The sequence below is a fragment of the Prunus dulcis genome, chromosome 5 (genome assembly GCF_902201215.1).
Source record: "Prunus dulcis chromosome 5, ALMONDv2, whole genome shotgun sequence".
Taxonomy (NCBI): domain Eukaryota; kingdom Viridiplantae; phylum Streptophyta; class Magnoliopsida; order Rosales; family Rosaceae; genus Prunus; species Prunus dulcis.
This window is the reverse complement of record NC_047654.1, coordinates 110,062-133,773: the sequence shown is the minus strand read 5'-3', so window position 1 is coordinate 133,773 and position 23,712 is coordinate 110,062. Positions and strand designations below refer to the sequence as shown.

General features: G+C 36.1%; 2 protein-coding genes across 2 annotated transcripts; one reads left to right on the top strand and one right to left on the bottom strand.

The window, feature by feature from the left end:
• Nucleotides 1-2,931: 2,931 nt before the first annotated feature.
• LOC117628152 lies at nucleotides 2,932-6,691 on the bottom strand. The gene is made up of 4 exons (XM_034360536.1): nucleotides 6,227-6,691; nucleotides 5,553-5,622; nucleotides 4,619-5,145; nucleotides 2,932-3,535 (listed from the first exon to the last, which is right to left on the bottom strand). Exons 1-4 carry the CDS (start codon nucleotides 6,308-6,310, stop codon nucleotides 3,530-3,532), a joined length of 687 nt encoding a protein of 228 aa, XP_034216427.1. The 5' UTR covers nucleotides 6,311-6,691; the 3' UTR covers nucleotides 2,932-3,529.
• A 1,040-nt stretch (nucleotides 6,692-7,731) lies between these two features.
• LOC117627945 (tRNA uridine 5-carboxymethylaminomethyl modification enzyme MnmG) lies at nucleotides 7,732-20,382 on the top strand. The gene is made up of 13 exons (XM_034360266.1): nucleotides 7,732-8,075; nucleotides 10,016-10,164; nucleotides 10,635-10,726; nucleotides 11,748-11,861; nucleotides 12,749-13,079; nucleotides 13,852-14,031; nucleotides 14,934-15,014; nucleotides 15,291-15,509; nucleotides 15,689-15,831; nucleotides 16,836-17,002; nucleotides 18,731-18,948; nucleotides 19,119-19,211; nucleotides 19,845-20,382. Exons 1-13 carry the CDS (start codon nucleotides 7,871-7,873, stop codon nucleotides 20,043-20,045), a joined length of 2,193 nt encoding a protein of 730 aa, XP_034216157.1. The 5' UTR covers nucleotides 7,732-7,870; the 3' UTR covers nucleotides 20,046-20,382.
• Nucleotides 20,383-23,712: the final 3,330 nt, after the last annotated feature.

The window sequence follows — 23,712 nt, the reverse complement described above, 5'->3', positions numbered from 1 at the left end:
CCAAGTTGCTTACCTCAGAAATATCCAAAGAAGTATGAGTGTGTATTATAAGATCAAGATAAGGGGAATCAACAGCAATGCTCCGGTCGATTGGTGTGTATCAGAGTTAGCTGGAGTTGGCTATAGATCTTTCAATAGCTCAAGATCCTATTCCTGCAGCTCAAGAGCCTTCAACAACTCAAAATGACGTGTTTCTTCTTCCGGCAGCTTATGGTTAGGCACTTTCGGTAGCTCGGGATGTGGCGGCTCAGCATGGCTAGGAGTTCGAGACTCACCAGGTACCTTAAACCAACTAAGTCCTTCAAGTGTACTCGTACTCATCTCTCATTGAAGGGCATAGTTAGACAACTCAGTGGTGAAAACTATCTCGGCTTCCAAGAAGTTGACATCCATAGTAACATGAACTATTCGTCTAGAAAGATGGTAGCAAAGATTTCCTTTATGTTGTGGTGTAAAGCCAATGAAGCCACATTGGAAGACACAAGGGTCCAGTTTACTCATTTGATTCTTGTGGAGATGAACGTAAGCCACACATCCAAAAATGCATGAGGTATGGTGTAATGTGGAGGACAAAGATACAAGGAGAGCCAAGGCATAGAAGGCCTACATGAAGGGATTTGGTTAATCAAATAGATAGCATATGTGATTATGTCAACCTAATAATGTGATGGAGCTGATGTACCAATAAGAAGAGCATGAGCCGTTTCCAGAATATGCATGTTCTTGCGTTGAGGAACTCTATTATGTTGAGGAGTCTGAGGACAAGTAGTTTCATGCAGAATCCCATGTTCTTAAAAAAACTGAGAAAATTAGCCACCATTGTTAGAACATAGAACCTTGTTAGGAAGTGAAAATTGTGTTCTGATCATCTGATAGAAAATCCTAAAGATAGAGCCAACATCACTTTTATGTTTCATCACATATAACCAAGTCATCCAAGTGCATTCGTCCACAAAAGTAACAAACCATCTAATTCCAATATGAGTAGAGACATGAGAGGGACCCCATACATCATAATGTATTAAATCAAATGAAATGGTTCTTTTATGAAAACTTAGAGGGTAATAAACTTGATGACTCTTAGCCAAAATGCAAGCATCACATTTTAATTATGAGTCACAAACTCCAATAGACAATGAAGGAAACAACCAATGCAAAACCCAAAAGAGGCATGCTTAAGATGACGATGCCACAACTAAATTTTCTTAATCTTCTCACTGTCCGTTCCATGAACCTGATGAGCCCAACTCGACACAATATCATCAACATAGTATAATCCCCTTTTCTTAGTACCACGCCCAATGATCTCCCAAGTCTAGATATCTTGGAGCAAGCAAAAAGTTGGAAATATTAATACAATGCAATCTAGTTGTTCTGTAACTTGGTTTACAGAAAATAAGTGAGTTGATAGGGCAAGAACAAATAAGGCCTATCTTTAGGATCCACCCTCTTTCAGAGTGTTTCAGGCCTAGGTCTTGCTAACTAAGGAATAGGGCACATTAAGGCTTGATGTACTTTACTTCTGCAGCTCATCCAAGCCACTAAAGGAAAAAGACCCCAACAATTACAAATTGACATGTTTTGGATAGTCATTAGAGAATTCTCTACGGAAATTACAACACATCTTTTTATTTATTTGAAATGATAAGCATTGTTATAAAACATGCGTTTAAAAAAGCAATACCTGTTTTAGCAACTAACCATGACAAGTGCTATTGTTATAAACAAGTTTTAGTAGAAACTAACCATGACACAATATTATAAAAAATAATGCAATTAAAAAAAGTTTAATTCACATACAACAAAGAAGTGAAATGGTCAAACCAATTATTCCAATAAATATTTTAATAAAATAAAAATAACAAATGAAAGATGTCAATTGAATATGAAATATCTCTACGCCCCTCATGAAATAAACATCAACAACAGTCCCTTTTTTTTTTCTTTTTCTTGTCTCAATTGGAATTACCTTCAACATGAGAAACTGTTTCTCATGTTCTATGAACCAAGTGCATGCCTTTAATTGTTCATCTCAAATTGCAATGTTGGATCAAGTTTTTGTGTAATAGCATTGATAAAGTGTTCCAAATAGGGATGGGTATCTAAAACCGAAATACCGAAACCGTACACTAATTATACCGTACCATACTGATTCATACCGTTTCATTTGAGATGGGGAGATATTCAGTACTGTACCAATAGAGTATGGTATGGTAGCGGTATCAAGTATTTGGTACTGGTCAATATCGTACCGTACCGAATACTGAAATATAATATATATTTTTTCATTCTCTCATGGTCTCGCGCTTAAAAAAATTCTCCTTTAGATTTTGCTTATGTTAAACTGTTTAGCCTTACAGACATGCACTTTGCGTATATATGCATATGACTTGCAATGTGAGCTTCACTTTCTTGAATAGTACATCTTGAGTTGCATTTTCCAAGTAATCACGACTACAAATTTGTTTAGTAGTAATTTGACATTTAAATGCCAATTGCAAATGAAGTTTGGATTGCATAACTTTTTGTTTTTGTTATTTATGTTTGGATTGTGTGTGTAATTTTGTAAGCCATAAGGCATAATTTTAACTATTTTGGTTTGTAAGCCATAAGGCATGAGTTTTAACCATTTGGATTTGATGAATCTGTTGATGGATATTGATTTGGTTGATTTGGATATTGAATATGTTGATTAGGATTTGGATATTAAATATGTTAATTTTGGTATCGATACTGATTTGGCACAGTATGGTACGGTACCAATTTTGACAAATGATAATCCCATACCGTACCATACCAGTTTTAATTTTCGGTATTGGTAGCGTTATGAGCTCAATACCGTACCGTACCTTATTGTGCCCACCCCTAATTCCAAAGATCAAGCCATTTTAGTGACTGAGTCAGCAACGAGAGAGCTCTCAAAACCAGGTGTATCACCTTCCAAATCAACAGTATTATTGAGTTCAGTCTCATGGGTCATAACCTCAATAGCTTCTAAACATGTTTCAGCACCCTCTCCAGTAGCTCTATCTTTGCCACATAAATCCACTATATCATCCTAGTCAGCAATCACCTTCCACATAAAAGGTCTAGCATATTCATGAGAATATATAATTGCATATTAAATTACCTTCACATACTCATCCCAGACATTTTCTTCATTTACATTGATCATCATTTTTGTTACATTCCAACTGAATCCACTATGACGTAATATATCCCTAGCTATGCCATAATACATTTTCCACGTCTTAACATGATTTGGTATGTTATGAGCATTTACTTCAATATTCAATTGTGAAGACAATGTGGCGGCAGCGATGTTGTAAGCAACTGCTTTCCAACCACCATCTCTTTTGTGATTGATCTAGTGCTCTTCTAAAAGTGTATCAGCTAACGAACGCTCCATTTGTATATTCCAACGGAAGTAAGCTTTGTCATCTTCTTCATTTTCATTACCTTACTTGTCTTTTCTTTTCCTCTACTTTAGTTGGTTAGTTTTTTCCATCGTCTTATTTATTTGAAATGATTATAACTACAAAATTAATAAATAAAATAAACATAAAGAGCATAATAGAAACATGAAGCTGAATAATAAAGAACAATAATAAACAAAAACAATCGACATGATTAAAATGCTAACAATTCAATACATAAATTTACCATGAGACAATTCCAACTCAATTAACATCTCATGCTTGGAAAATCATGAATTAGTGGCGCCTTGTGCTTGATAATCATGAAACATCTGCATTGCTAATGTGTCTCAAAAAGTAGTCCATTGATCAGTAACATGGACACTTGTGATCCTATTTGCATTACCATTTAATGTGGAATGATTTGATATCTCATGATCCATGGAAGCTAAAAACCCCAAATCTTGATCTTGCAGCACATGATCATTGTGTTGCCCTTTTCAAATGAAGTTATGCAACACAAAGCATGCATTTATAATCGTAATTTGTGTTTTAATGTGAAAAATGAAGGTTTACTCAGTATACTCCATCGCTTTTCAAATAACCCAAATGACCTTTCAATTACATTCCTTGCAATTGAATGGCACAAGTTAAATAACTCTTTATAATTTTGAGGCCAATTGTTTCCAGTCCATTCATATCTAGTTCCTTGATAAGGTGCTAAAAAACCAAGTCCATTAGCATATCCCACATCCACAAAATAGTATTTATCAACAATAGAAAAAGTTTCAAAGAATTGTTAGTTATTTATACCTAAATTTTTGGGTATTTAACAAGTAGTATAATAAATTACCACTTGGAACTTGAAACGAATTATCTCTCACTAAAGCATCTCGCAAAACACGAGCTTTAGAAGTAGAACCCTCCCATCCGGATGGTACATATATAAATTTTAGATATGGATCACAAACTCCTAAAATATTAGTGAAAATATCGCCCTTTCTATTTCTATATTTTGGTCTATCCTCAATAGACGCCATTACTGGAATGTGAGTTCCATCAAGTGTCCCAATACAGTTCTAATGACATAGAACAAGAAAAAGCAAAAACCATCTTAAGATATGTGGTAAATGTATAACATGAATATAATTTTTCATTTTGTCCAACAAAAAATATTCTTTTTTCTTTAGTAATAAAATTACCTCAAATATTTTCTTGTCTCTTTCTGAACCACCAATAGTACATGGCTGAAGTTCCAAATATTCTTGACTTATTTTCATCATTGCACGCAACACACCATTAAATTGGCGACTAATTGTTTCCTTAGAATGATAATAGTCAAAACCAATGACCCTAAACTTCAAGTTGTGAGAAAGTATATTTAGGAATATAGCAACGGATTCTTCAATAGAAACATTTCTTATCTGAGCCATTCCACCTATTTCATGCAAAATCGTACATAAACTCTTAAATGCATTCTTGCTGACTCGTAATTGTTCAATACAATCAACCTCCTTCCCATTATATAAACGGTTCAAGCGACATTGCCTTTCTTCATCCCAATCACGTGAAGACTCTTTAACCAAATAATTTTCATTATACCGTGCGACAACAATAGCAATCATAGATGTAATGATACCAAGAATAATTGCCATTCTCCTCTTGTTTTCTTCTTCATCTCTAGCACGCTTGCGACTTAAGTGTGTTAAAAAGTTATCTACATCATCACCCGCAATACATGTTTATATGTATAAATAATCTCATTATGTAATCTACTTAACTGAAAACCATAACAAAGGTTGAACTGATTGATGTCAGATAAGACTATAGCATAAAAAACTCTATAAGTAAAATTGATTGGTTTGTATACTATTTCATAGTCACACTTATATGAAAATTTTGACTGCAAAACTCATGAAGTAGCTAAAGCATGAAGAAATGGACTACATGACTTGTCTTTTTATGCTTGGAATAATGTGCAAACTAGTGGAAGTCGATAAGCACACAAATTAAAACATTTTCAAACTTTTGAAGCATATCACAAAGAAGACATTCAAACTTCGTTATGAATTTTGAGACATAAAAGTATCATATTATAAGAAGAGTAGAAAATGATGTCTAGATAGCTGAGATTACCTTGATAAGAAGAGCCAATACTCTTGTCAAATTGAAGGGTAGAGAGGAAGAATACCAGAGATAAGGTATGCTGTCATCATATCAAAAGAATGAGCAAACTAAATAGCATACATAAAAACCACTCAACACACCTAAATTATTGAAGAATCACTTAACACACTCATAATATTGTACAAACTTACATACATAGAAAATTATGCTCATTCTATTATATGTTTTTCTTTCAGTAAACTTTTTCATATGGTCAAAGCTCTCTCAAATACTAACATTTCACTCACTGAAAGAATACATGATATTCAATTTTTTTCCTTGTATGCAGTAGGATTACAAATAACAACTTCACTAGAAGAATACTTATTCAATTTTTCCCTTTTATGCAATACAACTATTTAGGACTAACAAGTACACCAATTTCTTCATGTCTTACGGTGCAAAAATCTTTCCCCTATAAATTATTTAATGTAAAATAGCTATAATCCAACAAAAAGAATCAATAATTGATCTCATTGATCAAATAAACCGAAAAAAAAAAAAACTTGTAAACAAACAACATATTATATCAAAACTCAAATTCGTGCCCCAAAATTAGAATCAAGAAACAACCAATGCAGCATTGAAAAGGAGAAATATATACACTCATCGATAGAGGAGAGAATGATAGCTGAAACTTTTACCTTGATTTGGAGAGTCAAAATACGCTTGTTAGATTGAAAGGAAGAGAGGAACAAAACTGGAGTGATGAGGCTTGCTTCAATCATATCAAAAAGATGAGTTAAGAGACATAAAATCAAATGGCAACGAAACAAATGGAAAACTAAAGTTAGATTTGCCCATCTTCTTTCTCTGTTTTTGTCTCTCCTTGTAAAAGACGTAGATGAGGCCTACTCTTTATTGAGGAGATTTGGGTGCGCTGAAAATCTCAATTCCGGCTTCGTCGAGAATTTCACAATTCCGTCTATTTTCATAAAATTTCAACTCCAGATTTTGGATTGGGAAATCTCGAGATATTTTCCACGCATATTTTGCCAAATTCTGAGTTCAGTTTGCCAAAGGGAGGACTTTCCCTTTTCCACGCTTCAAATCCTGACTTTTCCTAAAATCACGAGTTATTTTACCTACTCCAATGGATATTTTAATGAACTAACTATCGCAGTTAAATAATAAGGGAAATAGTGCCGTTTTAGATAAAGGTTCATGTATCGCACATTGCCTCACTATTCAGAACCCAATAGATCGCACTCACGTAAAGTACTCTTTGGATAAGTATTTAGGATAATTAAATCAACGGCTATAGGGATTAGTTGATTGGGTCAACATTAATTAAAGAGTTAATTAATCATATTGATTTAATAAGATGTGAAATGAGCATGAAATATAAACCGGGTTCCAAGGCCTAATGGGCTTGGACCCATTTGAGCATCTAAAGTGTGTTGTTGGTGACTTGCCTTGCGACTACCGCTCCTCATACTCACTTGTTGATCAATGGCTATTTCCTCTTTCGTTTATTTTTTATTTAATGTTACCAATAAAAGGGATGGGCTAGATACGGTTTCTGTTTGGATTTTTTAACGAACGAGGCTTTATTTAAATTTTTTTTTTCTAGGCAACAATCAAGGTTTTTAAAAAATAGATAAGATTTTCAAATCTTGTCCAAATTTTGATTTTGATTTTTTTGAAATGTTCACACAAAGAAATTAACATATCATCATATACATTAAAGAAAAATAAAATTTTATATTATAAAAATAACACATATATAAAATTATAGCAAATATAGAGCTCCGGATATAGAATCCCTCCTGTTGTGAGAGTGATATTCTGTAATAGTTATATCAAATTATATAAAAGATTTCATCTGAGCTCTAAATGAGGCTCTATTAACCTCTTTTAGAGCCTTTACTATTAGGGATGTCCTTATATCATAATCATACATAGCTATATTATATTTTATATTAATTAAAAATAAACATATTACTTATTGGGCAGGGTATGGGGATAAGGATAACAATACCATCTCTAACTCATCCCCAGCCGAAAATTTATACAATTTAAAAATCCCGTACTTGCCCATAATTTTCTCCCAAACTCTCCCCCAATTAGGATCGGAGCCGGCCGGACCAGAATTTATGCCATCACTAGATTTGACAACGGCTCACATTGTTTTTCTAATTTTCCGCCTGTACCGGTAAAAAACAGAGCAAAACTCATTCATTATCATTACAAATAGAAAAATGAAAAAAGGAAAAATAAAAAATAAAAAATTAGAGCAAAGGAAAGCTCTCTAAACTTGACGACTGAGAGAGACTGAGCAATAGCCAATGGCAACAACACCAGCGCTAACGGTTCTTCATCTCTCTCGCCTCGCCCGCCACTTCCCCTTCTCTTCTTCCCCTCTCCTAACACCTCTTCTCTTTCCTTGTGCTCGTCTCCTTCCCAAGCCGCGTGACCTGCCCTTCCGCCGCAGTCCCTTCTTCCCTTGCAACCTCTCCCGCCGGTTCTCCGTTGCCGCCTCAACCTCTCTAGGTACAGCTCTATTCATATTTCTTGCTTCTTTCTCTGTGTCTGTGAGGAATTTTGTCGAACAGGTCATATGTGTTGTTGTGGAGTGTTTTGGTGCAGTTTTACTTGCTACATTCTCTTTCCAACGGAAAAATATTTTCCAAATTGGAGAATTAGTGACGTTTAGTTGCAAAGTATAGCGTCTTTATGAACTTCTTGTTGTCTCTCTTTGGTTTTGTTGAAGATTATGTGATATGCTCTGTTTGGTTGCTGAACAAAAATGTAGGAAAGAGTAGAAAGTTCTCCAAAGGGTTATTATTATTATTTTTTAAAATTTGTAAAATTTTTCCATTTCTCGTTATTGGGGTCCTTTGTAAAGCAGGAAAATATGCTTACTTGTCATGAACGCCTTGAATCTTATTCTAATAGGTTATCCAGATAGCACTACTATAGCTTTCAAGTCCTCCGTCTGCTGGACTGGAGTGTATGTGCTGCTTATATTAGTTTGAATCTTTCCTCTAGTGTTGATACCTTTTTGGATTAAATGTAAGGGTACATACACGACTATAATGACTGGTTCATGTTCAGTGATCACTTGCGTAGTCGAATGTGTGACGAATCCTCCATTATGTTGTAGAGCTAGAGATGTAAATACACACACACACACACACACACACACACAAGGCAGTTAAGTGGACGAGCTCTGGGGAAAGTAAAATTTGGAGCAGCTCTTTGGGCTTCAGTTACGGCAGAATTCAAGGATCTTTCCTTTTCTGATATTTATTTAGATGGAGGGCAGCCGTGTGTGAGACCCGTGTCTTGGGGAAACAAGAACGGTGAGCAATCCCACATCGCTCGGGGAGGGAAAGGTGAAGTGCCTTATATGTGTGGGCACTTCTCTTCCTAGCAAGAGGCCTTTTGGGCAAGATCGCATTAGCTTGATCCCAAGAACAAAACCGTGAAGGGGGGAGGCCCAAAGCGGACAATATCTTGCTAGGGGAGTCGGGTTGTGACACTCTGTTAATTTCAGTTAGGGTACTCAGCATTATTTCTTTTTAGTGTGTTAATTTGGGGCAGCTTGGACTGCATAATCCAAACAAGCTGGTGATGTCAACACAATCCTGCATCTGCAAATGACCAATCAGGGACTTCCTTCTTTGTGATGGAAGTATTAAAGTGTGGACCGTAACAAAATTTTGAAAAAAAGGAAGAGTGATGTGATGAGAGTTAGAAGAAGGATTCTAAAATACTAAGTCTGGTTATCATTTGAGAGCCAATTTGAAAATTTTACTAACTTTTCTCCTTAAGCTTCTGTATGGAGTACCAGTAAGCCTGCCCATTAAGTTCAACAAACAAGCAGTAGGATGTTTTAAACACACAGCATGAAGTGGTTTTGGAACATATGGTTCACAAGAATTTTTATCTATATGAGCAGTCTTTGTTTTGCCTCTATTTATTTGTTCTGGACTTTGCACTGCTTCTTTTGGAATAGCATTCACATAATAAACTGGAGAGGAGAGTTCATCTAATTTGTACCTAGCCTCTTCTTGTATTTCCATTTTTCCTTTCCAATCTACCAACCTTTCTTATCTTCGTCTGATCTAACTTCTAACTACTTATATATTATGAGCTATTGTATCTTTCTATGAATCAGAATAACTACCTCTCATTAAGCTCCAAACTGATAGACTTATAAAACAAATATTCTACTTCTAAAAGAATACATATTGTTTAGTTGGAGTGCAAAACCAAGAGACGTTCTCCCTGAATCTCAACGAAAAACTTTCTGATCCTTCGATATTTCTGTTGATATTAGAAGTTTAAAACTATAACATGTGTGATTTTTACGTTGCCCTTGTCTTTTGAACTTTAAGTTGGCCTTTTTTCCCATTCACAAATTTAGGAATTATAAGTATGTATACTAAAGGTTAAATTCAATTACTATATTGTTTCCCACTTCACAGGCCTGAGTGATGATGGGATACTTGATGAAAGATATGATGTCATTGTGGTCGGAGGAGGACATGCAGGCTGTGAAGCTGCCCTAGCATCTGCTCGTCTAGGGGCAAAAACTCTTCTACTGACACTAAATATTGATAGGATTGCATGGCAGGTTTAACTCTGGATTTTCTTGATAACCTCTTAATTTTGATGTTTTATTTAGGACTTTAATTGTATTTCTCGAAGTTAGATATGTGAAATCAATTTTCATTTTGGATTCTTAACTCATAATTCCACTAAAAGGAACAGCTGTAAAATTTAATCATTTACAGCCAGAAAGTTCGTCAATTTTTTTTCCTATTTTTTGGTCTGATAGAAAGTTCATCTAAGGAGATGAAATGTTTAGAATACTTCTTGTCAATCACACAAACTGTGATGCAGCATTCCAACTTATTTATTCTGCAGCTCCTCAGCTTTCTATTTGATGTGTTATCTCTCTCTCTCTCTCTCTCTCTCACACACACACACACACACACACACAAATAGAGGTGTGATCACATTACTTCATGCAAAAGGGCTTAGGTGTTTAGAGTCATGACCCAGATAATTTAAAGTGCTTCTTAATAAAAGTGTTCGATGCAGCCTTGCAACCCAGCAGTAGGTGGACCAGCAAAGTCGCAACTTGTACATGAAGTGGATGCCCTTGGCGGTGAAATTGGGAAAATTTCTGACCGGTAAAGTAATAGATTCTCCTATATTTGGATGTTCTTTGCTGAAAATCTCGAGGAGTATGTTTGTTGCTTGCTCTCGATTTTGCTTTTGAGGATGGACATTAGAAATTTAGAATTGATACTTCACTCCATTTATTTGTTTATTTTTATTCTTCTGTTGTAAATATATATTCAAATAATTTGGACTCTTTCATGTTTTGGTTTCTAAGCAGATTTCTGAATCATTTTGATGAAGTTGATTCAATAAAAATGGCATTCAATAACTAAGTAAGTTTTGGAATTATAAGATTGCATAATTTGGTAGGTGCATGAGCAGGTTTATGGTATTTACATCATACAAATGGTCAAATGGTGCATACATTAAGAAGGATGGTATAAAATAATTGAATGTTGGTGTAGGTAATTGCGTACTGCAGCATAGGTTGATTGCAGAGATGAAAAACGAGTGTATTTATAAATAAAGAAAAAAAAGTATTTTGAGATAGGAGTATGATCAGAAAATACCAGTTGTCCGGGGATATACAGGTGGGTTGGAAAGTATTGCTTTTTTATTTTGAAAGCCTTTTGGGAGCTATATGTTTGTGAAAGGTCCAATTGTACTTGCGTTAGGGGAGAAGAAAATGTTTTAGATACTATCTCAGTTAATTGGTGTTTTTCTTTGTGAACAAAAGTTGTTTTAGAGACTGCTTTTGCATGTGCTAAATCATGAAGCGCAAGGGCATTTGGACATACTCTATAATTCGGGAGTGAAATTGACCTAATGGATTTTGATTCTTGTTATGGTATGACATTCAAAGTCTGGCCTATGAATCTGTAAGAATTTTCTTGTTAATGCTAAAACATTTACATGGTGAAAATGCAAGACTAATATTTAAGGGACATGCCAATTTTTTATTGGTCTAGCTTTTCAACTAGCTTTTAAATTGTTAAATTCTTTTTTGGTTCTCACTGTTTCAGCTTTAGAATCTCTCATTGTTCTCTTGAGCGTTTGCAACTGTTCCTGATTTTCATTTTTTATGCTTAGGTGCTATTTACAAAAGCGTGTTCTCAATGCCTCAAGAGGCCCTGCTGTTCGAGCATTGCGTGCACAGACTGATAAACGGGAATATGCTATGGAAATGAGAAAAATAGTAGAGAGGCAAGTATTGCTTAATCTCGCTGCATTTCTACTGTCAAGTGATCAAGTTGGGGTGTCTCATTACGATTTATACTGTGGTTTACTGCACGACGACTTCATGGTCTGGTTCTTGTGGATGTGTTGCAAATTCTATATCATGATTGCTTGAATTGTATCTTTTTTGGGATTGTGCTTTGAAATGTATAGTTTTTTTTCCTGTAAATGCATGTATTAGCATCGGATTTATCTGCATCTCTTATTGTTGTTAGGCTAAATTTCGAAATTCCTCTATTATTTTGGCTATTTAATCAAGTATTAGACAGCATAATGATACAATTATAGTGGTTCTATCATCATCGTATTTTCCTCAAAATTCCCACCACCATGGAGGTACTTGCCTCAAAGACTGGCAAACAACTTTTGTCTCCTGAAATTTCTCCTTGAGTACAGCCAAACGGTAGAAGCTTTTACATAAAAATTTAAAAGTACCTGAGTTGTTTTACATGAAATTAATTTTGTAGTTCGTTTAACCACAGCTTATGGAAGGAAAAAAAATCGCAAAAAACCAAAAAGGAAAAAAAAGATTTTGTATAAAAAGATAACTACATGAACAACGATCTAATATGGACCTAATTAGGGACCACTAAGGGCTTGCATCCCAACTGTTAGATCACATATGGATGGTTGATATGTACAACGGGCGAGAGTAGGTGAGATGCATCTTAACCGTCAATATCACACTGAAGACTGATTTATAGTTATAATTATAACACTGAAGACTGCTATATACTTTTAATGATCACAACTGATTTAGACTCTTAATTATCGCACTTATTGTCGTCTTGCATATCTTTGTTCGTACGGCTGTTACTTATCTGTTAACTAGTTTGATCTGCTTTGTTTTCCAGCACACCAAACCTTTCAATTAGAGAGGCAATGGTGACGGATATCTTATTAGGAAAAAATGACAATGTAGAAGGTGTACAGACATTTTTTGGGATGAACTTCTATGCTCCTTCTGTTATTCTCACGACGGGCACATTTATGAGTGGTAAAATTTGGGTTGGTAGAACTTCTATGCCTGCAGGAAGAGCTGGCGAATCAGCTTCACTTGGACTCACTGAAAACTTGCAGCGCCTTGGATTCGAAACTGATCGCTTAAAGACTGGAACCCCAGCACGTGTGGACTGCCGCACTGTTGATTTTTCTGGATTGGAACCACAACATGGAGATGAAGAGGTCCTTCTATTTAATCCCATATGTAGGTTCAGTATATTGGTTTTGCAATACTCATAATTCTAAATCGTGCTTTATACTCTTGTCATGCAAGTAGATAGTAACTACATTTTTAATGTCATTATGCGTCCACATGATATAAGGCATGCACTGGACGTGGGTCACCTACTTGGCCTCTCAAAGGATGGAAAGATCCAAGATAAACACTTTGCTATTTGGTTCTCTCTCCTGGACTAGGCAAAACTATCTCTGCTGGATTTGAGACTCATTACATGGAACCAGAGGGCCTGTTTCTAATCTGACATAGGATAAAAAATGAGGAACTGTCTCCAGGGTAATGGAAATTCCTTTATTGGGGTTCTTTGGTGGCAAATCTGGGGAAAAGACATTTTGAACATAGGGTGTTATTTGGAGTTTTGGTGGTCGACTAGGCATAATGAGATTAAGTGTTTAAGGTTCAAGGCAGACTTTTAGCAGGTGCAATTTTATTTCTTGCTGGCAAAGCAGATGGTGCAAATGGACTGTAAGGCACAATCATAACTGATTCAGCTGATAGATAATGCTGATTTAGCCCGTATTAAATTAACAATTTTTTTTTTGCATATGTTATTCTTCTCGTAAATTCTCCCCCCGCCCCACCCCCCAAATGAGGACTCTAATCCTTGTGAGCAAGATAACAAGAACATGTACTTTTCAATTTTGGCAGTTAATAACCAGAAGTGTCAGTTTTGTTGCTTTTAGAATTGTGTTCTAAATCTGAATTGATGGTTAACAGGTCAGCTGGTTTAGTTTTGATCTTGATTTCCATATTGAAAGGGAACAAATGTGCTGCTATCTCACACGTACCACAAAGGTCACTCACCAACTAATCAAAGACAACTTGCATGAAACTCCCACTTATGGAGGATGGGTTGAGGCAAAGGGGCCTCGGTATTGCCCTTCAATTGAGGATAAGGTAAGTTGAAATTGAACTAATATCGTAAAGACATTTTTGCTGTTAATCATCTAATCATTTTATATGAAGTGGGCCCTTTAAACCATAATTGCACCACCAAGCGAAGTATACTCAAAGCATAAAAGAACTACTAGTTTAGACACTTTCATATTTGTTTTTGTTGCAACTAAAACCTATGATAAAGAACCGAGTGATGCAAGGACAACACAGAATTTATACGCAAGGACAACACAGAATTTATGGCTTAGTCTCTATGTGAGACCTTCCCCTTGTCTCGCACTGTTTATTTATTTATATTTGATTAATGAAGGCATGTTTCTTATTTTAAAATAAAAAGACTAAAGTCTCTATGTGAGACCTATGTCCAGGGGCAGAAGAATAAGCTGCCTTTTACTGTAACTAGACGTCTGGAGTGAAATCTACAAGATATTTCTCACTAATACAATAGCTAGAACTACAGTTCTTTAGGAGGTGAGAAATGGAGAGGGATATTCCAAGTGATTCTCAAAGCCTCCTTTAATAGCATTATGAAATGAGTGAAAATTTTCATATGGTAATGCATTTAGTTGTTGCCATTCTGGTTATCATGGAACTCTTTAGTTCCCCCGTTTTGGGTGGCGGCAACAATATATATCAGGCTACCCAAATCTTTATATTTATATTTGAAAAATTTACAAGACTGACTAAAATATTTGTAAGGATCAAACAATTGTAAAAACTAATAAAGGACGATGACAAAGTCAAATAACATATGCCAAACATGGTTTCCAACAATTTTCCTTCTAAGCCATCACTTGTTCAATATACCCTTGTTGAACATTGATAAAAAGATTCCTTGGTAATATTTTTTTCCCATTATGAGAAGTTTACTGATATAATTTTGGCCTTATTTTTTGGTTTAGATTGTTCGCTTTCAGGATAAAGAGTCTCATCAAATATTTCTTGAACCAGAGGGCCGAGATGTGCCTGAGCTTTATGTGCAGGTATCTTCTTCTTAGATGAAAAGGAGAAAAATAAATATAAATATAAATAAATTAACTGCATGACTGGTGCCCACTTTCTACTTATGATATTGGTGATATATTTTTTATGTCAATATTTCTCTAATTGAATGGATATAGATCTCCTAATTTTGCCAAATTTTTACCAGATTTGCTATGAGCAGATGATACTTATAATCAATGTCTTATAATATGTGTTACATAGATGCTTTGTTTAAACTTATTTTTCCCTATATTCATCATTTCCTTCTCACACAGGGATTCTCAACTGGTTTACCAGAGAGACTACAATTACCACTCTTGAGGACTTTGCCTGGACTTGAAAATTGTTCAATGCTGAGGCCTGCTTATGCTGTAGAGTATGATTTCTTGCCTGCTCATCAATGTTCTCGATCTCTTATGACAAAGAAAATTGATGGGCTTTTCTTCTCTGGTCAAATAAATGGAACTACAGGCTATGAAGAGGCTGCAGCACAAGTAATTATTTAGAGTACCTTTATTCAGTTGATGTATTGTGGAATACAATCTGTCTATAGTTGTTGATGTAATGGTACATTCGAAAGTATTGCATAACATAATTAACTTGGTTAAAAGGAATTTTTTGCTTTCTGGTTATTGTTTATAAAAAATGATTGCTTTCTGGTTCTTTTCTGAAGGGCATTATTTCTGGTATTAATGCTGCCAGACATTCAGATGGCAAGTCCCTCATTGTTCTTGAGAGGGAAAGCAGTTTTGTAGGAACATTGATTGATGATCTGGTCACGAAGGACCTTCGAGAGCCTTACCGCATGTTAACAAGGTAATGATCTCATGAAAGTATCTAAATATTCATAAGTTCATTGTGATTTCATACCTTTAGTTTTGATAATCAACTATTGAAATGGCATCAAGCGTATGAGGAATTTTGTGGGTTGGTTGAGGTTATTGCATATTTGATGGTTCGACTTGATTACTTCATAAGTGGTTACATCAATGTTTTGCAAGATACAAGCAAAACTTGTAAGACTGTTGAATTTTGTAGTTTTAGATTCATCAAAGAAGTGGATATCATCTTCCTTGAGTTGCCAATGGTGTTGAACAATAGGTGCATAATGAGAGGAGGTCACTTGATAAGAAGCAAAAATGAACAGATAGAACCTAGACAGGGAGGGTGCAGCTAGAATTTATGGGGCTTTAGGAAAAGGAAAACCTCTCATATCTATATGGGGTGCTGGAAAAGGGGCTGATGTTCACCCTACCCTGACTCGAGAATTGTTTGTTAAAGGTTTTTTTTTATTGGGTCTTTTCCTTGTGGTTTTATTTTATGACTTGTTTGGAAGATATGCTCATCTATCTAGACATGGAAGTTTTCAGCTTGGGCATCCTTCATACTATCCAATTGGTTAATATGGTCAAGAAAACCATGTATGTCCTATCTAAGATCTTCCATGTCCTATCTAAGTTTGGGTAAGATGCTGTTTTCTTTTTCTTTCTTTTCGTTTTTTTTTTTTTTTTTTGGGGTTGAAAAACAGGGCAAAATAGGCAATGTAAATAGTTGGAAGATAATTTTAAAAGAAGAGAGGAGAATAGCTAGTTCAAACTAAATTTATAAGATAATACAACTTTTAAGTTTGGTTCTTATGGTGTACAAACGTTCCGAACATGATTTCATATAATTGTTGAGTTATGGGCCGTGTGATAGTTTGACGTATCTGCTTAGCCACAGTCATCTTTGCGGAAAATAAATATGTACTTTATATGTCAATTCTTGAGCTTATTAGTATTAAAATTCCATAACATTGTATCGTTTATTTTCCAACGTAGCCGCTCAGAGCACCGGTTACTTCTTCGATCTGACAATGCTGATAGCCGTCTCACACCATTGGGGCATGAAATTGGGTTAATAGATGATAGACGATGGAAACTCTACCAGGACAAACAAGCTCGAATTTCAGAAGAAAAGAAGCGATTGAAAAGTGTCCGAATTTCAGGTTGTCATCTTTATTTAATGCTTCTTATATTTGGCAGCTTCTTTACACCTTTAATATTGTTGTATACTGTTGTGCACTTTGCTCTGTTCAATCTGGCATCTTTAATAAACTATTATAGGAAACGTACGCTTTCCACATCTAGTTTACTGAAAGTTTCAATTTGGCCTTGATTTCAACTTCAACTGTTAACCTTGCAATTTAGGGTAAAAAATATTTTTGGTCACTGGGGTTAGGTTCAAAGACAATTTTGGTCACCATGATTTCAACTTTCTCAATCACGTGCAGTCGTTAACAAATCAAGTTCAATTCCTTAATTCTGTCAATTTGAACGCACTTGCTGCATACGTACCGGGCAATTATTGAACTTTCACCCCAGCCCAACTATCAGAACCTCATTTCTCTCGCAATTAACGTGGAGGATTAGAAAAGGGGACTTAGGGTTTTTACTAAATGGGAAAAGGGGGCTCAATTTGCAGTCAATTTTGATCTGATTTACGGTTTGTGAGTCGATGTTGTCTCTCTGGTTTCAATATGAACAATGATGCCAACCCTGCATTTTTCAGTTTATGTCAATATTTTCCTTCCATTTAATTGTCTTAACTAGAAGGAAGAAACATCCAAACAATTTCATTCAGATCTGAAGTCCAAGTAGCTAGGCAAGCATATCATTCACTCTCTGTTCATGTGAGCATCATGTGGTCCGTATCCCACCTTATGATCTATTATGGGTGTATAAATTTAAAGAGATTTGTATAAGAAAATTTATTGAATGTATCCCTTTCAATTTTGAAATATTTTCAGATCAAAAACAAAAATCTTGAAATATTTATCAAGATAGGCATCCCAAATTGCCAAAACTTAGGGCTTGCAGGTTACAGCAGAAAGTGGTGGGATAGTAACTGCGTACTGCTCAGGAACATGGTTCTCAAATCTGCGTACTGCTCAGGAATATGGTCATGTTAGGTTGAGATCATTTTGGAGACACCCAAAGTCATTTTTTGTCCAACTAGATTAATAGAATTGCTTGGAGGGACCTAAGCGTGAAAAATTGAGTACAGTGTGTTGACATTGTTTAAACGGAAAAGGAGGGACCAAATAAGCACAAGTTGGAAATTATGTGGTTGATATTATTCAAATTGAAACTTTAAAGCAACTTGTGGAGAAAATTTACAATGGGAAGAAACTCAGATGTGGGAAATAACTCATGGAGCATTGTGGTACAAGTGACTGACTTGTTCTATTGAAGTTATTGAATTAGAATCTCTAAGACAGTCTTCTGAAACTTTTAAAACCGTAATCTTGTTATTGTTAATTGAACTCACTCCATGGCATAATCTTCTCTAGTGGTTTTTTATCAAATGCCTGTCTATTCTGTCATTGAGTAACAGGAAAATATGCCTATCATATGTAATGCATTATTTTGATCCACATGTTTCTCTTATAGGAGCAATAGATAAAAATGTGACCTCTAAATTTCATTGCCTTTTGGAATGCTTCTTGCAAAGTATTCATGTCATTTGTTGTATACTACTTTTTATCATGTTTTAATTTATAAAGTTATTGTTCTCCTTTTTTTTGTCACTTAACCATTGTTCATTCCTTTTTATTTTTGCCCGTTTAAATAGTTCATTAAGTTGGGTATAGTATTAAAAAGTTGAATAAACTGAGATCTGCGGGTTTTGGGATATATAACTGGAACTTTTAGTTATTGTTTTGTACTTCTATCAGGAGGGGAATTGGCTGCTGATGTTACTCGTCTTTCTAGTCAGCCAGTGAAGGACTTTACTACTCTGGAGAGCCTTCTCAAGAAACCACACATAGAGTATAAAGTTCTTGATAAGCATGGTTTTGGGAGTAAATTGTTGTCTAGAATAGAAAAGGAATGTGTGGAGATTGACATCAAGTATGAGGGTTTCATTTCGCGGCAGCAGATCCAACTCCAACAAGTGAGAGATATTATCTGTTTTCAAGAAATCCTCATTACTACTTTAAATCATGCAACTCACTGATTGATTTCGTATTTTTAATAATCTCAAATAGGATTTTTAGATACTTAGCGATTTTGTATTTTGTTTATCCATCCTCTCATATTATCCAACTCGTGTTCTACTTATAGATGGTCCATCAACAGCATAGACGACTTCCAGAGGATTTAGATTACTATGCAATAACAACTTTATCACTTGAAGCACGTGAGAAGCTCGCCAAGGTGCGTCCGATATCTAATTTTATTATGGCTTAACCTTTTACCAAAATGCCTAAAACTCTGCAGTATGTGGCAGAAATGAATTTTCTTTATTATATTATTGACAAAATGGTTGTAGTTCCAAACTTTGTTCTAAATTCTTCCCTTTTTTTGGGGTCATTGTACATTCATAGACACCCTAATGTAACGACTGGTGGATGAAAATTGGAAGCATGATACTGAATCTGTTACATGATATTAAATCGCCCTGGAGAAATTATGATTGTTGATGACTAAGAAGATGCACTGATGTAGGAAAACAAACGGTTAAAAAGTAGAAGATAGAGAAACTTAAAAGAGATTGATCTGTTTGATACCAAATATATTGAGTCTCGCTAACTCTTGGCATTGAACTCTTAGATTGACCATTGATTTATTATTTATCCATTTGTGCCAACCCTTTTACTACCATGGGCATTTCTCTTCGGAACCAAGTGACCTCATTGTCATACTCGGGTAACAGGCTTCGTCTCAGACTTGCTTCTGAAAGTGATCTTTCCACTGTTACCAAGCTGTTGCTCTCATTATGCATCTTATAGCAGTTGTATATTGCTTTTGTCTGAAAAATCTGGTTTAATCGAAATAACACGTTCTCAGGTGAGGCCGCAAACCATTGGTCAAGCAAGCAGAGTTGGTGGGGTGAACCCTGCCGATATCACCGCCCTCCTCATTATCCTTGAATCTGATAGGAGGAGAGCGCAGGAACAGAAGAAGCTCCAGCTGCTAAATTCTATCAAGACAGATACAGATCCACATGTACCTGAAGAAGTTCCTTCGACTGGGACCCTCAGCTCATGATATTTCTGTGCTTTTCAGAATTGGCATTTGAGTTGTTGTATTCAGGTGTATCCGAAAGTATCACGGTAAAGGAACCACTCTGAGGATCGAGCTATCAGCTGCTGTGTGTTAAACTGCAAGTCTGCAACAGAAGTGAAGATAGAAGTTAACGTACTAGTGTAGTTGAAGTGCAACTTTTATATAAGATGTTTTCAGGCTATCTATATTCTCAGTGGAAACGGAAACTATCTATTTAGGTGTTCTATTTTTACATTTAGGAAAGTAGATTAGGTAACAAATGTTTTCTTTTAAAATTCGAAAATGCAATAAATCTATCAAAGCCATTTTCACACTCTAATTTTCTCCTCGTGCACCCCTCTTTTTTAATTTCTTTTCTATCTTGTGATGATTGGAATTCCGAATCTACCCTTCCAACTGACTGAAGAGACCTCTCTGGTCTGGCCCTTTTTCTTTTCGGTTACACTCATCTGGTCTTCATACCGAATATGCAACAGATTGTGTTTATTTTTTTTATTTTTTTTACGAGATATTGAAAAGAGAAATAAAATTTAGGACCTCGAATGTAGGTGTAAATGTTCTTAACCACTTTAGGATTCGGCTACAAGCCCCTTGTATCTGTTTATTTTTTTTCATTCGGCTACAAGCCCCAGTATTATTGTTATCCGTGTACTGGAAATCTTGTGCCCCAATATCTTTATTTTTTTCAAGAGTTGTATTTGTGAAGATTTAAATCTCTATAAATTGGGAAAGAAATACAATTGGAAGCAACGCGTATAAAAAAAACAAAAAGGCTTAAAGGAAATGTAAAATTGAGATTCCAATTGCCATTTAGACTTTGAGACTTTTTTCAAGCAAATCCCAATTTTGGTGTTCTTGGAAAATTTGAATTAAGCAATGAGTTTAACTTCTTTGTTATTAATCATCTTACTAGGAACTCTGGCTGTATCCCAAGCCACCACGTCCACGTATGCATTGGCGGACCTAGAAATTTTTTAGCGGATGTGCAATATTGACTAAGTATGAAAAATAGTTTTTCGGAATAATCATTTTCTCAAGATAATTTTTGGCGGCTTTTATTCCTTACACATCAAATAAGAAAACTTGATTTTATGGGATTTTAGTATGAAGTATATATTGACTTAATGAGCCATCATTTTCAGCATAAATCGTATTTTGCACTAAAACCGATTTTTCATATTTTGATTATATTTGGTGGGAATTTGATTTTCTAGTATTTTTATTTGAATCCAAATGGGGGGTACTTTCTTATTTACATTGTAAACTTAAGCAAATGGAGTAATATAAAAATAAATGAAAGTAAAAGGACAAAGATATGAACGAGATGCAACGTAGCTACATAAACAGTGAAGAAAGAGACGCTTTGCAATTTTCAAGGACAGGTTTTTGAAGAATTTGAACAAGCAAAGTGACAACTCTTCGACAAGGAGCTTTCATGGCTTTTCTGGTAGTTGTGTGCGATTCTCCATCTTCGATTTCATTACCCCTTTTTGGATCCACCTCTTTAATATCTTTCTGCTTCTTTGGTAGAACCTTAGATCTGAAAAGGAAATTCAAGCAAAAGAGAAAAGGAAATTCAATTCATTTCATTACTACCTCTCAAGCAAAAGAGAAAGAAGGTTAATACAATTTCTGATCATGGCCAGCTAGCTATGATCTAGCAAAGGTTCTAACAAAATTCCTACAAATGCGGAAAGGCCAAAGTTGTTATTTTGTGGAGATTTAGCTAGGTGATACTAAGGCAATACTAAGGTGATAGCAAGTGGGCTGTAAAGAGTATTAGGCCCAAATGGGGTTGGGTCCTAACATTCCCACCCGCTTAAGAATAGCCATGACCTCAAGGCTGAAAAGATGGAAAATGCTGCTGGAGAACTGAAGCATCTTCCGAGGTTGCATCCTCTTCAACAAGGCCCTCCCACTGAATGAGCCAGTGAGCAACCGGTTTGTTCTTGCGCTTGAAAATTCCCCTGTTCAACACCTTAGCTGGCACCCAGGTAACTACCCCAGCAGATAGAGGAGGTAGGGTAGGAGACGAAGTGACATGGGCACCCACCTTCTTTTTTAGCAAAGATACATGGAACACATTATGACGTTTGGAGTTGCTAGGCATCTGTAATTTGTGGGCTACCGAACCCACTCGAGAAAGCACCTGAAATGGACCATAGTATTTGGGAGACAGTTCGGGATGTTGGGGATTACGGATGGTCGCCTAATGATACGGTTGTAAGCGGAGAAAAACCCAGTCACCAGGTTGAAACTCCCAGTTTAGTACGGTGCCGATCGGCGAAATGTTTCATCCGTTGTTGAGCTACTTGCAGGTTGAGATGAAGTTGGCGAGGAATGGTGTCCCTATCCTGGAGTGTAGTATTCACGTCGTCAACTGTGGAAGTGCCGGGAATGTAAGATTGAATAGTTGGAGGTAATTTCCCATAGACAGGTTCATGATGGGTCATTTGAATGGCAGAATGGTATGTAGTATTATACCACCATTCGGCCCATGAGAGCCATGTGGGCCAGCTAGTGGGTTTTTCCCCTACAAAACAACGTAAATAATGCTCAAAGGTACGATTTAAGACCTCAATTTGGCCATTGGAATGGGGATGATATGCAGAGCTGTGGCAAAGCTTGGTCCCCTGTGAGTGAAAAAAGGTTGTGCAAAACTGGCTCAGGAACGTAGGATTACAGTCACTCACTATGGTGCGAGGTAGGCCGTGAAGACCAAAAATCTTATTGATAAAGAGTTGAGCTACTTGAGCGGCTGTGTAACGGTGTTTGAGAGCTACGAAATGGCCATATTTCGACAATCGATCAACCACAACCAAAATACAGTTCTTGCCGTGGCTTGAAGGTAGTCCTTCCACGAAGTCCATGGCGATATCTTGCCATATGGTTTCGGGAATCAGCAGGGGTTGTAATAAACCGGGTGGGCGAATTGATTCATACTTGCTGCCTTGACAAGTATGGCAAGTAGCGACGAATCTCTTGACATCGACTTTGAGCCCCAGCCAATGAAAAGTATGCATGATGCGTTTATACGTGCGCAAATAGCCGGAGTGCCCTGCAGATGGCGTGTTGTGGAATTTTGCCAAGATCTTGTCCCTCCAAGTAGCAGTAGAAGGCACAAACAATCGGTGCTTATAATATAGCTTGTCATGAGTCCAAGTGTAGTTAGGGAGAGAAATTGGATTGGTACGTACTGTTTGAATAAGCTGAAGCGTAAAAGGATGTTGGAGACATGCTTCTGCGATTTGAGGAATATAGTGAAAAATAGGAGTAGTTAACCCAATTAAAGCCAGTAACTCATGTTTTCTTGAGAGAGCATTAGGTTTAGCATTACCTAAACATGTGCGGTATGCAATTTCATAGTTGTAACCCAACAGTTTAAGTAGCCATTTTTCCTGAGTCGGAGTCGTAATTTGCTGTTCCAAGAAGTACTTGATGGTCTGGTGATTTGTTAAAATTTTAAACTTCATGCCCAAGAAATAGGGGCGCCAATGCTCAACGGCATATACAAGGGCCATCATCTCTTTGTCATAGGCAGACAAGGTCTTGTGTTTGTCGGATACAGTCTTGCTGAGGTACGCAATGGGATGACGTTCTTGTGAAAGAAATGCTCCAATTCCACCATTAGAAGAGCCGGACAAAATCA

What these genes read in the sequence shown, in the direction of transcription:
- LOC117628152 (XM_034360536.1), bottom strand. Translation starts at nt 6,310, where the DNA reads ATGATTGAAGCAAGCCTCATCACTCCAGTTTTGTTCCTCTCTTCCTTT. An exon ending in TTTTGACTCTCCAAATCAAG is followed by an intron (nt 5,623 to 6,226) that starts GTAAAAGTTTCA and finishes ATATGATGACAG; the next exon opens with CATACCTTATCTCTGGTATT. An exon ending in TATTGGCTCTTCTTATCAAG is followed by an intron (nt 5,146 to 5,552) that starts GTAATCTCAGCT and finishes CATGTATTGCGG; the next exon opens with GTGATGATGTAGATAACTTT.
- LOC117627945 (XM_034360266.1), top strand. Translation starts at nt 7,871, where the DNA reads ATGGCAACAACACCAGCGCTAACGGTTCTTCATCTCTCTCGCCTCGCC. An exon ending in ATGAGAAAAATAGTAGAGAG is followed by an intron (nt 11,862 to 12,748) that starts GCAAGTATTGCT and finishes TTTGTTTTCCAG; the next exon opens with CACACCAAACCTTTCAATTA. An exon ending in CACGTGAGAAGCTCGCCAAG is followed by an intron (nt 19,212 to 19,844) that starts GTGCGTCCGATA and finishes ACACGTTCTCAG; the next exon opens with GTGAGGCCGCAAACCATTGG.